We start from the raw sequence: 21,109 nt of genomic DNA, 5'->3' as shown, positions 1-21,109 counted from the left end.
TCCCAATGTTGGGGAAGTCCAGAACCAGGGGTCACAGTCGAAGGATAAGGGGTAAGCCATTTAGGACCGAAATGAGGAGAAACTTCTTCACCCAGAGAGTGGTGAACCTGTGGAATTCTCTACCACAGAAAGTTGTTGAGGCCAATTCACTAAATATATTCAAAAAGGAGTTAGATGAAGTCCTTACTACTAGGGGGATCAAGGGGTATGGCGAGAAAGCAGGAATGGGGTACTGAAGTTGCATGTTCAACCATGAACTCATTGAATGCGGTGCAGGCTCGAAGGGCCGAATGGCCTACTCCTGCACCTATTTTCTATGTTTCTATGTTTCTATATGTGCACAAATCATTGAAAGTGGCAGGGCAGGTTGAGAAAGCAGTTAAAAAAGCTTACGGGATCCTGAACTTATGAACAGAGGTAGAGTACAAAAGCGTGGCAATTGTGATGAACCTTTATAAAACACTGGTTCGGCCTCAACTGGAGTATTGTGTCCAATTTCTGGGCACCGCACTTTAGGGAGAATGTAAAGGCCTTAGAGAGGGTGCAGAAAAAGTTTACAAGAATGATTCCAAGGATGAGAGACTTCAGTTATGTGGATAGACTGGAGTAGCTGGGGTTGTTCTCCTTAGAGCAGAGAAGATTTGATAGAGGTGTTCAAAATCATGAGGGGTCTGGCCAGAGTAAATAGAGAGAAACTGTTCCCATTGGCAGATGGGTCGAAAACTAGATGACACAGATTTAAGATGATTGGCAAAATAGCTTTTTTTTATGCAACAAGTGCTTAAGATCTGGAATGGACTGTCCGAAAGGGTGGTGGAGACAGAGTTAAGTACGGCTTTCAAAAGGGAGTTGGATAAGTACCTGAAAAAAAAAGCACTGCAGGGCTACGGGGAAAGGGCAGACGAGCAGGACTAGCTGAGGTGCTCTTGCAGAGAGCTGGCACGGATTCGACAGGCTGAATGGCCTTCTTCCATGCTGTAACCATTCTATGATTCTATCTTGTTGCAATGAGTACCTACGAGCAGTTTTATCACCATTGACAGCTCTATTCAAACTGTAGGCGGCTAACAACTTTTTTTTTTTAAAAAGAGATGCACACAGCATGCCTGCTTGGAAATTGGCAAAAGATTTAAAAGTAGCAACACTGAAGCAGTTAAGCACTCAACTCACAACTAAAAATTTGGGAATTCAACTCAAACTTATGAATTTCAAGTTGGGTAAGTTGTCATATATTTGTCTGGCCATGTGATGGACCACTACAGAAAGTACAATGTTGCAGTTCTAGAGAAGAAATATTGATGCAGTGCAGCTGACCCAGTTCAAGCCATACCTCATTAGGCGAGACCACAGCTCATATCATAACAAGTAGGAAAGTGGAATTATTTCAACTGGGAAAAGACAATTCAAATGGAAAAGCTGAGTGTGTTACAATCAGAAGGTCCGATTCATACAATCAGAAGAGCCAAATAAACATTCATTGGAACAACATTGCATCAAATGATGAAGATAAGCAATTGTAGTCTGCAATATGTTAACACAATATTCAATGTATCACAATGTATACAATAATACACACTATGAAATATAATCCGTGAATTACTGGCCCAAAGATTTACAGAATTGACAACAAATGTGTCATACTTCAAACTGACATTATGGGCCCAAGTTTCCACACGATAAAAAACGGGCGCCCAGTTTTTCGCGCCTAAAACGGCGCTGGAAAGAAAACGCGCGATTCTGGAGCGCTTTGCAGCTCCTTGTCTGTGTGGCGCGGCGCCCAGGGGGGTGGAGCCTACACTCGCGGCGATTTTGTAAGTGGGAGGGGGCGGGTACCATTTAAATTAGTTTTTTTTCCTGCCGGCAACACTGCGCGTGCGCGTTGGAGCATTCGCGCACGCGCAGTGTGAAGGAAACATTGGCACTCGGCCATTTTTGTAGTTCTTTGTAGCTGTTTAATTTTTGAACATTTTTTAATAAAAGCACATTGCCATCAGCACTGAGGCTTCTTGCAGCCTTCTCACTGTCTCCTTCCCCCTTCCCCCCCCCCCCCCGGGAACGAATGGGCGCCTCCCCCCCCCCCCGTGGGAACGAACGGGCGCCTCCTCCCCTCCCCCGCGGGAACGAACGGGCGCCTCCTCCCCCCCCCAGCGGGAACGAACGGGCGCCTCCTCTTCCCCCCCCCCCCCCCCCCGCGGGAACGAACGGGCGCCTTCCCCCCCCCCCCCCCCCCGCGGGAACGAATGGGCACCTCCCCCTCCCCCGCGGGAACGAATGGGCGCCTCCCCCTCGGGAACGAACGGGCGCCTCCTCCACTCCCCCGCGGGAACGAACGGGCGCCTCCTCCCCCCCCCGCGGGAACGAACAGGCGCCTCCTCCACTCCCCCGCGGGAACGAACGGGCGCCTCCTCCCCCCCCCCGCGGGAACGAATGGGCGCCTCCTCCCCCCCCGCGGGAACGAACGGGCGCCTCCTCCACTCCCCCGCGGGAACGAACAGGCGCCTCCTCCACTCCCCCGCGGGAACGAACGGGCGCCTCCTCCCCCCCCCCGCGGGAACGAATGGGCGCCTCCTCCACTCCCCCGCGGGAACGAACGGGCGCCTCCTCCCCCCCCCCGTGGGAACGAATGGGCGCCTCCTCCACTCCCCCGCGGGAACGAACGGGCGCCTCCTCCCCCCCCCCGCGGGAACGAATGGGCGCCTCCTCCACTCCCCCGCGGGAACGAACGGGCGCCTCCTCCCCCCCCCCGTGGGAACGAACAGGCGCCTCCTCCACTCCCCCGCGGGAACGAACGGGCGCCTCCTCCCCCCCCCCGTGGGAACGAATGGGCGCCTCCTCCACTCCCCGTGGGAACGAACGGGCGCCTCCTCCCCCCCCCCGTGGGAACGAACGGGCGCCTCCTCCACTCCCCCGCGGGAACGAACGGGCGCCTCCTCCCCCCCCCCGTGGGAACGAACGGGCGCCTCCTCCACTCCCCCGCGGGGACGAACGGGCGCCTCCTCCCCCCCCCGTGGGAACGAATGGGCGCCTCCTCCACTCCCCGTGGGAACGAACGGGCGCCTCCTCCCCCCCCCCGTGGGAACGAACGGGCGCCTCCTCCACTCCCCCGCGGGGACGAACGGGCGCCTCCTCCCCCCCCCGTGGGAACGAACGGGCGCCTCCTCCACTCCCCCGCGGGAACGAACGGGCGCCTCCTCCCCCCCCCGCGGGAACGAACGGGCGCCTCCTCCCCCCCCCGCGGGAACGAACGGGCGCGTCCTCTCCCCCCCCACCCCCCGTGGGAACGAACGGGCGCCTCCTCCCCCCCCCCGTGGGAACGAACGGGCGCCTCCTCCACTCCCCCGCGCGAACGAACGGGCGCCTCCTCCCCCCCCCCCCCCCCCGTGGGAACGAACGGGCGCCTCCTCCCCCCCCCCGCGGGAACGAACGGGCGCCTCCTCCCCCCCCCGCGGGAACGAACGGGCGCCTCCTCTCCCCCCCCCGCGGGAACGAACGGGCGCGTCCTCTCCTCTCCCCTCCCCCCCCCCCCCCCCCCCCCCCGTGGGAACGAACGGGCGCCTCCTCCCCCCCCCCCGCGGGAACGAACGGGCGCCTCCTCCCCCCCCCGCGGGAACGAACGGGCGCCTCCTCTCCCCCCCCCCGCGGGAACGAACGGGCGCGTCCTCTCCTCTCTCTCTCCCTCCTCCCCCCTCCCCCCCCCCCCCCCCCGTGGGAACGAACGGGCGCCTCCTCCCCCCCCCGCGGGAATGAACGGGCTCCTCCTCCCCCCCCGCGGGAACGAACGGGCGCGTCCTCTCCCCCCCCCCCCCCCGTGGGAACGAACGGGCTCCTCCTCCCCCCCCGCGGGAACGAACGGGTGCCTCAACTTGTGAGGCTGACTGCAGCATTCTCCGTGGCTGAAGCACTTTCACACAGGTAGGAAGATGGTTTATTTAATCTTTTCTTTGCTTATAAATGTTTATTCAGGTTGGATTTATTTGTATAATATTTGTAGAAGTATAAATAAGGATTTATTGTAGAATTTAATGACTTCCCTTCCCCCCACGACGTTCTGGACGCCTAATTTTTTAATGTGTAGAACAGGTTTTTTCAGTTCTACAAAAATCTTCACTTCCTCCATTCTAACTTAGTTTGGAGTACGTTTCACTGTGGAAACTTTGAAATCAGGCGTCAGTGGCCAGACACGCCCCCTTTTGAAGAAAAAATTCTGTTCCAAAGTAGAACTGTTCCACCTGACTAGAACTGCAGAAAAAAAAAAATGTGGAGAATTGCGATTTCTAAGATAGTCCGTTCTCCACCAGTTGCTCCTAAAAATCAGGCGCAAATCATGTGGAAACTTGGGCCCTATATGACAGCAATGTTCAGTAGTAAAGTACTGAAGAGCCCAGAAAAACTGTCAATATTTGTTTTAATACTCTTGGACTGGAGCATCTTATTCATTTTGTACTAATCTCCGCTTTGTGATGCTAGTTGATAGAGAATTCAAGCTCTGCAGCCTGGCTGCAGTTTTGAGAAAACACAGACCACATTGCCTTAAGTCATCAATCAACTTGACATTTTAGGACCTTTGGTAGCGAGCCAATTAAAGGGTAACAGTATATCAATTGAGCCAACAAGGTCAAAGAAGGCGCGTTCTTTTCTGTAAACAGAGCCAGGTATAAGTACAGCCATTTTGGCCATGTGGTCTCAGAAGGACAAAGGCCTGGCTTAAAGCCAGAAGCTTGTTGCTGCTGCCAGAATAAAATTACATTAAAACTACAACCGGAGTTCGCATTTCATTGAAAATTAAGAGATCTAACACTAGTGGGCAATAATCTCTATTGTATCCCACTGAGTACTGCTCCATATCAATTAGCAGATAGCAGAAACTATTCTGGGGGACAGATTTTCAGTCAATCAGATTTGATGGCCAAAATCTTTACCCGAGCGTCGGGGTGGGTGCATGCGGACCACCATCCCGAACTTTAACAGTGCCTTCTGCACTGTGCGTTTAACTCAATTACATCAATCGAAAGTCATACGGGCTTCCTGGTCCAATTAAATGGAGCTTGTCTGCTGATGGCACCGATGATTCATTTTCAGCAGAGATATTTAAAGCAGCCTTGCACACATCCCAGTTGAAGGTTGTTGAAGGTTGTTGAAGGAGAGATAAAGGTGTTTGGTAGAGGAAAAAATTGCTGGATACCAGAGAGATTTATCTGGATCATGGAGTCATACCAACAGAAGGCTGCATCCAGATTCCCTGATGCCTCCCTGGAAGTGCTGGTCCAGGGAGTAAGAGCACGCAGGGAGGTCTTGTTCCCTGCAGATGGGCGCAGCCAGAGACACCAAGAGGGCATGGCTGGAGATTGCAGAGGTCAGCAGCAGGGATGTTGGAAGGCGGTCCTGCATCTAGTGCCGAAAAAGATTTTATGATCTCATGAGGTCAGGAAAGGTGAGTGCAATGCCACATTCAACTACATCCTGATGTGAGTGTCATCCCACACCATCATTCTACCTTCCAAGCCTACTTCTGCATGCCAATCCTCACACCAACCTGCCTTGCAAGGTGCACCCATCCCTCACTCTCTATGCACCTATGCATATCCCCATCTGACTAACCACCACTGACACTCACCCTCAGCCTAACAGTCATAGGAAGTAACACCATAGAAGGAGGCCATTTGACAATGTCACGCCACTCCCTCAGTCACCCTCTAGAGATGTAGCCCATCCATTCCTGACACTCATTCCATCACTCTCACTCAAAGTTCTCTTCTTTCCCTCCTTGCAGGAGGAGAAGGGAGCCCAGAACAGGGAGAGGCAGTGAACCGGAGGTGGCCCTCCAATATTCACCAACTTGATTCCAGCAGGAAGTGCTTGAAGTTAGAGCTGCTGGCAGTGACATAAAATACCATACAACCACATGGCCTACAACAGTCACTCATGGTGACTTGATATCAGCAGCCAGTGAAATATCATCATGTGCATAATGGTAACGTTATACATTATCATAAGACTTCTAATTCATCTCTTTACTTTCCCACAGGCACATCAACTGCCCTCCACACTGTCCAGCCAGAGGAGGAAGATGGCTCCCCAGAGGAAGCTCCACTCTGAGGGTGCAGCGTCAACAGACCCATGCACACCCAGCACCAGCGCAGATACACACACCTCGATGGGTACAGCGAGACAGAGTAATGTTGTCACCTGGTCTCTCATATCACAAGTGAGCAAGAGCAGATGGTGGAGACAGGGACAGCATTGGAGAGTCCTTGCCAGAGGGTGCAGGATGCTCCAAGCTCTGCTCAGCTGCATGCAGATACTGAACCTTGGGTGGCCATCGAGAAAGAGGATCATCTTGGAGGAGATGCAACAAATGAGTGAGGCTCTGGCAGTTTTTGCAGCTGTGATGTGTACAAATGTGCAGAAAATGAAAGAGTTCATCTCCAACATGATCACCAACATGTCACAGACAATGGCAATGACGTGCTGTTCCACGGATAAGATGGCCACCTGCATGGAGCAGCGAATCTGGCAGTCCAACGAGAACATGCTTGTTGTGAACAACAGATTGCAAACACTCATTAACCTCATCTCAAGGAGTGTACCAACATAGACTTGGATCCTTATTGCCTCACTGATGCTCTTCAGCACCTTGCTAGCATGGAAGTGCGGGGGGCCCATGGGAGGGGTGATGGTGATAGGGGACATGAAAATGGGGGCTCTTCTCAAAGCACTCACACTTCTCCCCCGTTGCCTCCGCTCAGTCAGAGCCCCACATGCTGTCTCAGATTACTATGGCCAAGTCTGCCCCTGCACAGATGCAGGAGGAGCAGTCTTTAGCGGGGCCCTCAAGCTCCAAAACCCAGAGGACATCCACCAACAGCGAAGTTAGCAGCCTGCTTCTACCTCTGCTGAAGCCACAGGAGTTTTACCTCAGAGACAAAAAAGGACACAATTGCAGATGCACAAGGATATGCACATGTGTGTTTGACAAAATGTTATTGTTAAATTTCACTTATATTTCTGAAGCACATCAATTTATATCTTTGCACTACTTTCCCATCTTGTCCATTATTGCCTGCTTTCTGGGATGTTGGGAAATGGCTTTATCACTTGGAGTGAATGGTGAGATATTACTTGATCTCGAGCAATGGAAGTTTGGGTGACAGGAATGACTTGGTCATTGGACTGCTTTGTGGTGTTGCCTGGGGTGGGGGGGTAGTTGGTTCAGCACCTGGGAGCCATATGGTGCACTGGTGCAAGTTAAATCGGACAATTAGGAGGCCATACTAGGCAGCAATGTGCGCCGCTGCTGGTGCCATCTCCACCTCCGGTTCCTCCTCCTCCTCCTCCGAAGAGGTTGTGCTCTCTACGCCTTGCTCCTCCTGCAACTCCAATTCTCGCTGCTGCACGCAGCATACGATGATGATTCTGGAGGCCCTGGCTGGTGCGTACTGAAGGGCTCCTGCAGATCCATCATAGCATCTGAAGCGCATTTTCATCTTCATGTGCTCTATCTGGTGGACGTGTGGCTGTCATTATAGCACTCCTCAACCGTGTTATCAACCACATCTTCAGTGGATAGCCCTTGTCCCCAAGCAGCCAACCATTAAGTCTGTTTGGAGGTGCAAGAGCTGAGGAAGGGTCAATTGGCGCAGTACGAAAAAGTCATGACAGCTGCCAGGGAATCTGGCACACACATGAATGATGATCTTTTTATGGTTGCATACGAGCTTCACATTGAGGTAGAAGAAGCCCTTGTAGTTCACAAACACTCCTGGGTAATATGCGGGTGCCTTGATGGCCACACGTGTGCAGTCGATGACTCCCCGCACCTGTGGGAAGCCAACCTGGGGCCGCAAAGTCAAACATCCACTCAGCAACACTGGCTTCATCAGTGGCGAAGTTACTTTAATTGGCTGACTTGTGAAACATGGCATCGGTCACCTGGGTGATGCATCTGTGGTCGGCCGAATGCGAGATCCTGCAAATGTCTGCTGCAGATCCCTGGAAGGAGCCCAAGGCTAAGAAGTTGAGGGCAGTGGTGACTTTCACAGCCACTGGAAAGGCGTGGCCACCATGTCCCCTGGGCAGCAGGTCTTCTTGTAAGCTACAAATGTTTGCCGTAACCTGGCGCGATAGCCTGAGCCTCCTGAAGCACTGCTGCTCAGTCATGTCCAGGAAGCTCATCCTCTGCTTGCATACCCTGTGTTAGGGGTTTCGCCTCTGGCATGATGCACCCCTGTGCTGATCCCCTCTCTCCTGTGGAGCATCAGGTCAGTGAGGAGAAGGCTGCTGGTGTGGTTGCTGCTGATACTATTGTTGTTGTTGCTGCTGCTGGGGCTCATCTTGGTCTGATTTTGAGGTCAAAATAGAGACAGCATAAGCGGCACCCATGCTGATCTAATAGATAGCAGGTAAAGTGGAGATCAGAAACACAACCCTCCTATGTATTGAGCGTGACTAGCAATGTGATGAGAGTGGCTTCCGAGGTTGCAGAACTGACCTGCAAACTCCTGAAAACTAATTCCCTGCACAAAATAGTGTCAGCCCTTTGGCAAGGAAGCAGGTGCAAGGTGCTTTTTCCAGCTGTCACTTAATGAACTCACACAATGGCCACTGAGCTTCCCCATCACAGGCAAGGTTCCTGAAGTGCGTGAATCCGTGCACAAACAGTTAAAGCCCAAACCAGAAGTTAAAAAGGCAGTTAAGGGTCTGTAAGTGGGCAGTTAACTATCTCAATGAGGTCGCCCACCTCTCCCGAGTGGGTTCGTGGCGCAGCTCGAAATGTACCCAAGTTAAAGGCGGAAGTCAGCGGAATCCCAATGCACTGTCCATTTCTGCGCTTTTAACTGCCGACCCACCCCAAAACTCTCACGCTCTCCAATGGGAAAATTCCAGCCAATGCTTCAATCTAAGAGTTTGTCATTTTGAAATTTTTGGATTACTGGCATGGAAAACCACAAATATCAACAATTCTGAGGGTAGTTTAAAAAAGGTCAATTCAAGACTTTATTTCTTTTGCTAATTTGCCATTTCTACTTACAGCTCATAGGCTTCAATTCGTTGTCTAAGTTCAACCTCTCTATTTCGCACAGCTTCAATGTCTTTCAATAAACTTTGTCTCTGCATATAGATTTCTTTTTCCTCGTTCTGTAACAAAATAGATATTCAAAATATAACCTCTGATAAAGGATAATCTCATTAGGTGTAACAAACAAAATAAATACAGAACTCTAGATCAATTCTTACTTTCACATTCATGGATTACCCAGTTTTCAATAACATTACTTTACCCAATGTTTTGTACCCAGTCTATTTAAAACATCTAGCTATAAAAATATTGACATGTATCCAAAACATGTGCAAATTTCTAGGTCACATTTATAAAAAGAGAAACAATGCTAACCATTTCTAATCTGCAGCAAAAGTTCCCCAGTAATAGAAAATAGCTCCCAATTGACCCAAGAAGTAGCATTTCATGTTTTATTTTAAAAAGAATGCCAGTCATTTCCTGTTGGTTCCTTCTGACCTTTAATGGATTTAATTACCAACCTAGGAGCAATTAATCTTTAAATGACTTCTGGAAAAGCAACAATTAGACCTTGCGCCATAAAGGAAATCAACACAATACACACAGCTGCATATTAGCAGCAGATTGTATGTTACATGTATAATGTTTGCACCTTTAAAAGCAGTGCATCCTTTGACTGATCATGACTAATGTCACAGGAGATCCACTGATATACATTGGGCCAGAATTTACTGTAAAAATAATGGTGAATATTCACAAATCAGACAGCAACTTCAGGCAAGCGCAGATGCACAGTTAAACATGAAAACCCAAAAGTTGCGTCGCTCCGCTGTAAGCTGCGCAAAAACATCTTGCCATCTGGCTCCCCGTTCAAATGTATTGAATGGCATGAAGTTCCAGTACTTGCGTCGAAGATACGGACTAAACTCGTCACGGAAAATTGGGGCTTGTCCAGTTCAGTCGAAGTACGCATTTTTAATGGCGTGATAAGTCTTAATTACCGCCGATCAAACTCTCTGGCACTGAAAATGAACTATTACCAGTGTGGAGTCTCATTTCTTCAGATTTTAATTGCTGTTGGAAATTTTTTTTTAATTAAAATTTTTTTTAAATTTTATCTTTGTCTCTTTTTTTTTCTCTCTCTTTTAATCTAATCTTCTTTCCCTCTCTATTTTGTTTTCTGTACCTGATTTGACATTGAATTCTCTATTCTAACTGACACTTCCTGGTTCAGACTCTGCACGTTTCATCGACAATTCTTCAATCTGATTGATTAAAGAGTCGCACAGTTGCTTACCCTGTTCACACAGGACCCAGATGCCTTATAGAGGGTGCCGTGGCGCTTCGATGTCCCACTTGCAACAACTTGCCATATAAAATGGTCAAGGAAATTGAACAAGGGAAAATCTAACGAACGGCGGTGCTGCTTGGTGGTGATACTTTTGAGCAAGTCGACTCATCAGATAGTCTCCCTCATTCTCTGGGGAAAATCATGGAGTAGATTTTTGTCTCTCTCTCCAGGGCAGTAATTTGGAGAGGTTTGTCCACCCTTTATAGACCCTGCCTGATCTTCTCTGCCAGATTACCACCCATGTGGTGAAGATGAAAATCTCACCCCATGATTCTTCTTTAATGACTCCCCAAACTGTCTGACTGAAATTGAGAACTCAACAAGTGGAAGAATGAGAAGACAAACTACATGCTTCTCCAGCAACCGTTAGCTTGTATTTAAAATATTGCTATGTGTTTTGGTTTTTTACTAATTTTTTTTGCATACAACACCTTTTATATTTTAAAAAGTGTGAAACCAAGATGCATGCCATTTTTGAAGGTTTACCAGAGAAAAATGACACAATTATAAAATTGAAATATTCATGAAGGTTGGAAGAAGGATTTGCACATAGAAAATAGGTGCAGGAGTAGGCCATTCGGCCCTTCAAGTCTGCACTACCATTCAATAAGATCATGGCTGATCATTCCTTCAGTACCCCTTTCCTGCTTTCTCTCCATACCCCTTGATCCCTTTAGCCGTAAGGGCCATATCCAACTCCCTCTTGAATGTACCCAATGAATTGGCATCAACAACTCTCTGCGGCAGGGAATTCCACAGGTTAACAACTCTCTGAGTGAAGAAGTTTCTCCTCATCTCAGTCCTAAATGGCCTGCCTCTTATCCTAAGACTATGTCCCCTGATTTCCCAACATCGGGAACATTCTTCCTGCATCTAACCTGTCCAGTCCCGTCAGAATCTTATTTGTTTCTATGAGATCCCCTCTCATCCTTCTCAACTCCAGTGTATAAAAGGCCCAGTTGATCCAGTCTCTCCTCATATGTCAGTCCAGCCATCCCTGGAATCAGTCTGGTGAACCTTCGCTGCACTCCCTCAATAGCAAGAACATCCTTCCTCAGATTAGAAGACCAAAACTGAACACAATATTCCAGGTGGGGCCTCACCAAGGCCCTATACAACTGCAGTAAGACTTCCCTGCTCCTATACTCAAATCCCCTAGCTATGAAGGCCAACATACCATTTGCCTCCTTCACCACCTGTTGTACCTGAATGCCAATTTTCAATGATGATGAACCATGACGCCCAGGTCTCGCTGCATCTCCCCTTTTCCTAATCAGCTGCCACTCAGATAATATTCTGCCTTCGTGTTTTTGCCCCCAAAGTGGATAACCTCACATTTATCTACATTATACTGCATCTGCCATGCATTTGTCCACTCACCTAACCTGTCCAAATCACCCTGCAGACTCTTAGCGTCCTCCTCACAGCTCACACCGCCATCCAGTTTAGTGTCATCTGCAAACTTGGAGATATTACACTCAATTCCATCATCCAAATCATTAATATATATTGTAAAGAGCTGGGGTCCCAGCACTGAGCCCTGCAGCACTCCACTAGTCACTGCCTGCCATTCTGAAAAGGACCCGTTTATCCCGACTCTCTGCTTCCTGTCTGCCAACCAGTTCTCTATCCACGTCAGTACATTACCCCCAATACCATGTGCTTTGATTTTGCACACCAATCTCTTGTGTGGGACCTTGTCAAAAGCCTTTTGAAAGTCCAAATACACCACATCCACTGGTTCTCCCTTGTCCACTCTGCTAGTTACATCCTCAAAAAATTCCAGAAGATTTGTCAAGCAAGATTTCCCTTTCATAAATCCATGCAGACTTGGACCAATCCTATTACCACTTTCCAAATGCGCTGCTATTTCATCCTTAATGATTGATTCCAATATTTTCCCCACTACTGATGTCAGGCTAACCAGTCTATAATTACCAGTTTTCTCTCTCCCTCTTTTTTTAAAAAGTGGTGTTACATTAGCAACCCTCCAGTCCAAAGGAACTGATCCAGAGTCAATAGACCGTTGGAAAATTATCACCAATGCATCCACTATTTCTAGGGCCCCGAGCCTCCCGCAGTGCCGGGGAGAGCAGGTGGCCTGGAGAGAGGGGGAGGGGTGGGGCGGAAAGAGAGAGCATGCGCAAGTCGGGGGGGGGGGGGGGGGGCAGCGGGAAAAGGGAGCGAGAGCCTAGGGACAGGGGTGAAAGAGAGCGCCTAGGCACAGGGGGGGGGGGGGGGAGGAACGAAAGAGATAGATAGAGAGCGAGAGAGAGAGAGAGAGAGAGACGTGTGTGTGAGAGAGAGAGAGAGAGAGAGAGAGAGAGAGAGAGAGAGAGAGAGAGCGTGAGTGAGAGAGCGAGAGAGTGAGAGAGCGAGAGAGTGAGAGAGCGAGAGAGCGAGAGAGTGAGAGGGTGGAGAAAGAGGGAGCGAGAAATTGGGTGGGGGAGCGAGAGCCTAGGGACAGGCGTGAAAGAGAGCCTAGGGACCGGCTGGGGGGGGGGGGGGCGATAGATAGATAGATAGATAGATAGATAGATAGATAGATAGATAGATAGATAGATAGATAGATAGATAGATAGATAGATAGATAGATAGATAGGAGAGCGTGAGAGAGAAAAAAAGTGTGAGGGGGGGTGGGGTGGAAAAGAGAGCCAAGAGAGCCTGGGCGGGGAAAGAGAGAGAGAGAGAAAGAGAGAGAGAGAGAGAGAGAGAGACTGGGGAGTGAGGGGGGGGGGGGGCGGGAAGAGAAGAGAGATACACAGGTGGCAGGTGATGGGGCAGGGATGGCGTGGATCGGAGGGGAGAGGGGGAACTCGGAGAAGACGGCTCACGTTCTTCCTACCTCCTGGTACGCTCTAGGGACATCGTTGGGCAGGATGAAATCCAGAAATCACGACACTATCACTATTCACTTCATACCCAATAAACTGGTTAACAATCCGCACACAATGCCCCATCTATGGGGAGGCGGGGGTAAGATCTTGCGCTTGGGTAAGGGTCTTCAGCTTGGCGGAGGGATTGCTGGGGTAAGGGTCTTCAGCTGGCAGAGGGATGCACTTACACTGGAGTAAGGGACTTCGGCTCGAACTTAGTGACTTTTGGGGAGATCTATCCTCTGTGGCTTCTGAAGTCAAAATGGATCGAATTACAAAATGGAAATTCACTCAGAACATGCGCTGGGCGGTTCCAGTTACACATTCTAGAGGAACTTCAGGGTGTGGCTTATCCTCCAAGGGGACCAATCAGCAATATGGCTGCATTTCAGTTAGTACAAATAGATGCATCTGAAAGAAAAACACAAGAGGTTCAACCTCCCTTCAAGTTGTTTTGTGACAACTTGACATTGGAGGCACTCCATGTGGCCTTTGCCACATGTGCACACAGTATACAAAATCTGTCCCGTCCTTTACTGTCAGCTTATTTTGCCTAGAGGCATTTCCTGAATAAATCTATTAATTATTTACATTCAGGTTATGCCTAATATTTAGTTGTAGAAAGCTGTGATTTATCATTTTAGTTGTATCTAAACCTACCTCCTGCTGTTTCCGAAGTCTCTCAATAGCGTTCTTCTCTCGTGTGATCAATGTTTCAGACTTCATCTGGTGTATTTTATCTAGCTTCCTTCTGTCCTCTTCTATATCCTTCTTTGACCGCTCTTTCTCCTGAATCCGAACCCTGGCTAATTCCTGTTCCTTAAAATGCTGTAGCTGCCATGATCAAAAGAACTGTATGAGTTTCTTACACATCAAGATGAATCTTTAAGAAAAAGCAAACACTGCAACCAATTAAAAAAAACAGTACAACCACCTGTATTATGATTTGAGGACGGCACTTTGGATCACTGGGAGACAAAGTCTGGCAGTATTGTATAAAAAGGACCCAGGAGAATAGGTTTCAAACCTCTATTGACCGCACTCAAACCATCAGGCTTAAGCCCTCTAGATGCTTATGCCAGTCAGTCTCCTCCCGCAATTTGTACATACACCCTTATACACCCTCAGGTATAATGATGTCACATTCAAGTGACACAGTGATGCATAGAGACATGACTCACAAATAAACAAAGAAAATTTACTCTACATTCTTTTCACGACAACACACCTTTAATTCAATGCATATAGGATCATGATAGATTGGTACCAGTACAAAAAACTACATCCACTAGTATCAGATCTGGTCATCATCATCATCATAGGCAGTCCCTTGAAATCGAGGTAGACTTGCTTCCACTCTAAAACTGAGTTCTTAGGTGACTGCACAGTCCAATACGGGAACCACAGTCTCTGTCACAGGTGGGACAGACAGTCGTTGAAGGAAAGGGTGGATGGGACTGGTTTTCCACGCACTCCTTCTGCTGCCTGCGCTTTTTTTCTGCATGCTCTTGGCGATGAGACTCAAGGAGCTCAGGGGCCTCCCGGATGCACTTCCTCCACTTAGGGCCAGGGACTCCCAGGTGTCAGTGGGGATGTTGAATTTTATCAAGGAGGCTTTGAGGGTGTCCTTGAAACGTTTCCTCTGCCCACCTGGGGCTCGCTTGCCGTGTAGGAGTTCAGAGTAGAGCGCTTGCTTTGGGAGTCTCGAGTTAGGCATGCGAACAATGTGGCCCGCCCAACGAAGCTGGTCGAGTGTGGTCAGTGCTTCAATGCTGGGGATGTTGGCCTGATCGAGGACGCTAACACTGGTGCATCTGTCTCCCCAGGGGATTTGCAGGATTTCGCAGAGACATCGTTGGTGGTATTTCTCCAGCGATTTGAGGTGTCTACTGTATATGGTCCACATCTCAGAGCCATACAGGAGGGCGGGTATCACTATAGCCCTGTAGACCATGAGCTTGGTGGCAAATTTGAGGGCCTGATCTTCGAACACTCTCTTCCTCAGGCGGCCGAAGGCTGTGCTGGCGCACTGGAGGCGGTGTTGAACCTCGTCATCGATGTCTGACCTTGCTGATAATAGGCTCCCGAGGTATGGAAAGTGGTCCACGTTGTCCAGGGCTGCGCCGTGAATCTTGATGACTGAGGGGCAATGCCAAGTGGCGGGGTCAGGTTGGTGGAGGACCTTTGTCTTACTGATGTTTAGTATAAGGCCCATGCTTTCGTACGCCTCAGTGTATCACTTGGATTTCAGTCTCTGAATGAGCATAGTTCGATGACAGAGGTTGGGATGGTCTTAGATCTGGCCTGGGGACGACAAAGGTTGAATAGGTTCCCACTGGTTCTATAGTTTAGTTCCACTCCAGCGGGGAGCTTGTTGAGTGCGAGGTGGAGCATTGCAGAGAGGAAGATTGAGAAGAGGGATGGCGTGATGCCGTATCCCTGCTTGACCCCGGTCCGAACGTTGATTGGGTCTGTTATGGATCCATTGGTCAGGATCACGGCTTGCCTGTCATCGTGAAGCAGGCGGAGGATGGTGACAAACTTTTGGGCAACCGAAACAGAGAAGGACGCTCCATAGTCCCTCGCGATTGACAGTGTCAAAGGCCTTTGTAAGGTCAAAGAAGGCCACGTACAAGGGTTGGTGCTGTTCCCTGCACTTTTCTTGCAGCTGTCGCGCCGTAAAGATCATGTCCGTTGTACTCTGTAGTGGATGAAATCCGCACTGCGACTCCGGGAGGAGCTCCTCAGCCACAGGGAGAAGATGGTTGAGGAGGATTCCAGCGACGACTTTCCTAGTGACTGATAACAGGGAGATTCCTCTGTAGTTGTCCTAGTTGGACTTGTCCCCTTTTTTAAAGATGGTCACAATTACTGCATCTCTGTGATCTCCCGGCATGCTCTCCTCCTTCCAAATGAGAGCGATGAGGTCATGCATTCATGCCAATAGTGCCTCTCCACCATACTTTAGTGCCTCAGCAGGGATTCCATCCGCTCCCGTTGCCTTCTTGAACTGGCGGATGGCCTTTTCTACCTCGTGCACGGCTGGGGTTTTGCTGAGATGGTGACGGGTAGAATGCTGCGGGATGGAGTCGAGGACAGTCGAGTCAAAGGCAAAGTCTCGGTTAAGGAGTTCTTCGAAGTGCTCCTTCCAGCGGGTCCGGACTCCCTCGGTGTCCTTGATGAGCATCTCCCCGTTCTTGGCCAGCAGTGGGGTGGGGCCTTGGGTGCTTGGGCTGTAAGTGGCCTTGAGTGAAAAATCCTCGCACATCATGGCTGTCGGCCAGCTGCTGAATCTCCTGTGCTTTTTCCACCCACCATCTATTCTTTATGTCGCAGGTTTTTTGTTGGACCTCAGCCTTAAGCTGTCTGTAATGCTACTTTGCTGCTCTCGAATTGGGTTGTTGTTTTAGGTTCAGAACTGCCCTGCGATTGCGATTTATTAGTTCTTGAATCTCCTGGTCATTCTCATCAAACCAGTCCTGGTGTTTCCTGGTTGAGTGAGCGAGCGTCTCTTCGCAGGCACTGGTTATGGTGGCCTGAAGGGAAGACCAAGCGCTGTGGGCATTTTGCATCTTGGGGTCATCAAGGGTCGCCAGATTAGCAGTGAGGCGCTAGCTGTATAGGGCTCTCTTAGCTGGGTCTTTGAGTGCTCCGGCATTGATTGCTTTGCGGCACGGCTTCTGCTGCCGTCACCGCTTTGGGGCTATATTGATGTTGATGATGGAACGGATTAGGCGGTGGTCCGTCCAGCAGTCGTCAGCTCCTGTCATGGCGCGGGTGATACGCACATCTTTGCGATCCCTGGCTTGAACGGTGACATAGTCAAGTAGGTGCCAGTGTTTGGAGCGAGGGTGTTGCCACGATGCCTTGTACTTGTCCCTCAGGCGGAACAAGGTGTTAGTGATGACAAGGTTGTGTTCTAGGCATTTTGTCAGGAGCAGGGTACCGTTGGAGTTGGTTTTCCCTACCCACTCTCTGCCGATCACCCCTCCCCAGAGGGCTGTGTCCTTGCCAACCCTGGCATTGAAGTTGCCGAGGAGGATCAGTTTGTCGTCCATAGGGACACGGATTTTGAGGCTGGAGTAAAAACCTTCTTTGGTCTCATCTGTTGTATCGAGTGTTGGGGCATACGCACTGATGACTGTAGCGCACTGGTTCCGGGATAGGGTGAGTTGGAGAGCCATGAGACGTATGTCTAATCTGGCAACATGGGCGACACAGGTACAAGGTCAGACTCAATGCAAGTATACTATAGTGTCCTAATAGGTTGTAACTCCAACATTATCTAGTTTTACAATGGATACTGCCTGATGGTTTTGGGACTGTGCGATATTGGGCAGCATCAGTAAATTAGGGCACCAATCTCAGTAGCATAGTGGTTATGCTACTGGGCTAGTAATCCATAGACCTGGACGAACAATCCAGATACGAGAGTTCAAATCCCACCACGGCAGTTTGGGGAATTTAAATTCAGTTAATTAAATAAATTTAGAATTAAAAGGGCTAGTATCAGTAATTGTGACCATGAAACTACTGGATTGTCAGAAAAACCCAACTGGTTCACTAATGTCCTCTAGGGAAGGAAATCTGCCGTCCATACCCGGTCTGGCCTGTATGTGACTCCAGACCCACAGCAATGTGGTTGACTCTGAAATGGCCTAGCATGCCACTCAGTTGTACCAAATCGCTACGACAAAGTCAGCACTGTGGGAGTACCTTCACCACTGAAGGACTGCAGCAGTTCAACAAGGCAGCTTCTCAAGGGAAATTAGGGATGGGCAATAAATGCCGGCCTTGACAGCGACACCCACATCCCTTGAAGGAATACATTTTTTAAAATTTGCAAACTACTTCAGTCTGCACAGTTTAATTTCACATTGTGTTCTTTTTGTGGTTAGAAATGCAGGAAATTAAATATTGTAGCTAATTTAGAAAGATTTATTAAATTATGTAACATCTAATGACCAATTTAGTGATAAAGATGACTAAAGAATATGGTGTACTACCTCTTGCAGCATCTCTGCCTGAAGCTGTTCTTCTATTTTTTTGCGATAGACAAGCAATTTTGTTTCCCAAAAGTCCTCTTGCACATTTGCTGGATGAAGTGCTGCATATTCTTCATCAACCATTTGAAGTTTATCAACTAAGAAAGGAAATGAGGAGCTAAATACTTAGTACAGCAGCGAAAGAACAAATCAGAAGGGAACAGTGGAAATGGCACATTTACATTGTCGGTTTACTACTGACTGCAGCTCTGAAACTGGCAGGAAACATAGATTATAAATACATATGTAAGTTTGTGCTGCCAGAGACAACAACTAACACAAAAATGGTTCCAGACACATTTACATTTCTGACAGCAGTCCTGCCTCCAATCACTGCATAGAAACAAAATGGCTTACCACTTTACATTAATCAGCAGCTGAAATATCCACACTAGCTGCTTACATGCCAGCAAAGCAGGGCCCCTACAATCTGTCTTCTGCCCCCATCCACAGTACCAACACCACACTGGTAAAAGTTAAAAACATGTTGTGTGGCTGTGACCTTAACCCCTTAACTTTTCTCAACCTCTCAGCTGCCTTCGATATAGCTACCAATCTTGCTGCTCTCTCCTGGTTCCATTCTTATTATTGAATCAGAAGTTCACAGCACAGAAGGAGGCCCATCGTGTGTGTCGATTGAAAAAGAGCTATCCAGCCTAATCCCACTTTCCAGCTCTTGGTCCATAGCCTTGTAGGTTACACACATCATGTGCATATCCAAGTACTTTTTTAAATGCAGAGAGTTTCCGCCTCTACCACCCTTTCAGGCAGTGAGTTCCAGATCCCCACCACCCTCTGGATGAAGCAAGTTCTCAACTTCCCTCTCATCCTCTACCACTAAACTTTAAATCTATGCCCCCTGGTTATTGACCTCTCTGCTACAGGAAATAGATCCTTCCTATCCACTCTATCTAGGTCCGTCATAATTTTATACACCTCAATTAAATCTCCACTCAGCCTCCTCTCATCCAAAGAAAACAATACCAGCCTATCCAATCTTTCCTCACTTCTAAAATGCTCCAATCCTGGCAACATCCTCATAAATCACCTCTGTACTCTCTCTGGTGTAGTAACATCTTTCCTGTAAAGTGATGACCAGAACTGTACACGGTACTTTAGCTGTGGCCTAAACTACTGTTTTATACAGTTCAAGCATAACCACCTTGCTCTTATTTTCAATGGCTCAATGTAGGGAGAACAATGCTGCCAATGGCTTCCCATCCTTTTCTCCTATGATCTGTACCACAAGGACACATCCTTGGCCCTCTCCTCTTATTCACATCTACATGCTACCCCTTGGAGACATTATAGGGATGCATGGGATCAGTTTCTACATGTGTTTAGATGGCAAATCCAGCATGGCTTCACTGCCACCTCCATTGACCTAAACGTTGCTGCCACACTTCAAATTGCCTTCCTGATAACAAGACCAAGATGATTCAAAACTTTCTCTGGCTGAATGTTAGCAAAACTCAAGCATCCTCTTCAGCTCCTGTTAGAATCTCCGAGAATCTGTCCTCGAGTCCATCAACCTCCAGCTGTCAGGAAGTGTTGAACTTTGCTGTCCTGGCAAACAGAAATGCTTATTTAAGTGGATTTTTCAGTAGCTTAATTTGGAAACTCTGAAGCACGCTGACAGATTTCCTTGCTTTGCACTGATCTATTTTAATGACTTGGATGAGTGTAATGTAGCCAAGTTTGCTGATGATATAAAGATGGGTGGGAAAGCAAGTTGTGAGGAGGACACGAAAAATCTGCAAAGGGATATAGACAGGCTAAGTGAGTGGGCAAACATTTGGCAGGTGGAGTATAATGTGGGAAAGTGTGAGGTTATCCATTTTGGCAGGAAAAATAAAAAAGCAAACTATTATTTAAAGAGAGAGAAACTACAAAATGCTGCAGTACAGAGGAACCTGGGGGGATTTTGTGCATGAAACACAAAAAGTTAGTATGCAGGTACAGCAAGTAATCAGGAAGGCAAATGGAATGTTGGCCTTTATTGCAAGGGGAGTGGAGTATAAAAGCAGGGAAGTCCTTCTACAACTGTAGAGGGTATTGGTGAGGCCACACCTGAATACTGCATACAGTTTTGGTCTCCTTGTTTAAGGAAGGATATACTTGCATTGAAGGCAATTCATAAAAAGTTCACTAGGTTGATTCTGGAGATGAGGGGGTTGACTTATGAAGAAAGGTTGAGCAGGTTGAATCTATACTCATTGGAGTTTAGAAAAATGAGAGGTGATCTTATTGAAACATACAAGATACTGAGGGGGCTTGACAAGGTAGATGCAGAGAGGATGTTTCCACACGTGGGGGAATCCAGAACTAGGGGGCACAGTTTAAGAATAAGGGGTCATCCATTTAGAACTGAGATAAGGAGGAATTTCTTCTCAGAGAGCTGTGGCGGCTGTGTCATTGAACATATTTAAGGTGGAGATAGACATATTGAGAGAGTGAAGGGTTATAGGGACCCGGCAAGGAAGTGGAGCTGAGCCCAAGATCAGATCCGCCATGATCTTATTAAATGGCGGAGTAGACTCGAGGGGCCAGATGGCCCACTCCTGCTCCTATTTCTTATGTTCTTATGATCAAACAGGCCAGTTGAATGCCCTAATCGAAGGTAAAAATGCAGCAATAAAAATTAGAAATAAAATGCTTTCTTGTTTCGATATAACTGCATTTTCCATGACATTCTTTAGAATTAGCAATCCAAGTACAGAACTGTGAAACTTCGTGTGAGAACTTGTAGGATTCAATTCCATTCATATCAACAAAAATTGCCTAATTACAGAACAGGCTCTAGGTCCCAAACTGTACAATT

The 21,109-nt window shown here is 48.4% G+C and overlaps 1 protein-coding gene across 12 annotated transcripts in view; it reads right to left on the bottom strand.

Moving 5' to 3' along the window:
* The window catches only part of ofd1 (OFD1 centriole and centriolar satellite protein), a 133,146-nt gene that overhangs the window by 101,650 nt on the left and 10,387 nt on the right, over positions 1-21,109 (bottom strand). For all 12 annotated transcript variants that reach the window (XM_070893896.1, XM_070893900.1, XM_070893902.1 and 9 more), the window contains 3 exons: positions 18,250-18,386; positions 13,904-14,077; positions 9,029-9,135 (listed from right to left, as the gene is read on the bottom strand). In XM_070893896.1, the coding sequence (XP_070749997.1) occupies positions 9,029-9,135; positions 13,904-14,077; positions 18,250-18,386 (418 nt within the window). The remainder of the gene's footprint in view (positions 1-9,028; positions 9,136-13,903; positions 14,078-18,249; positions 18,387-21,109) is intronic.

This window comes from Pristiophorus japonicus, chromosome 11, assembly GCF_044704955.1.
Source record: "Pristiophorus japonicus isolate sPriJap1 chromosome 11, sPriJap1.hap1, whole genome shotgun sequence".
Lineage (NCBI taxonomy): Eukaryota > Metazoa > Chordata > Chondrichthyes > Pristiophoridae > Pristiophorus > Pristiophorus japonicus.
Note: the sequence above shows the minus strand (reverse complement) of the source record. Positions and strands in the feature narration are given on the sequence as shown.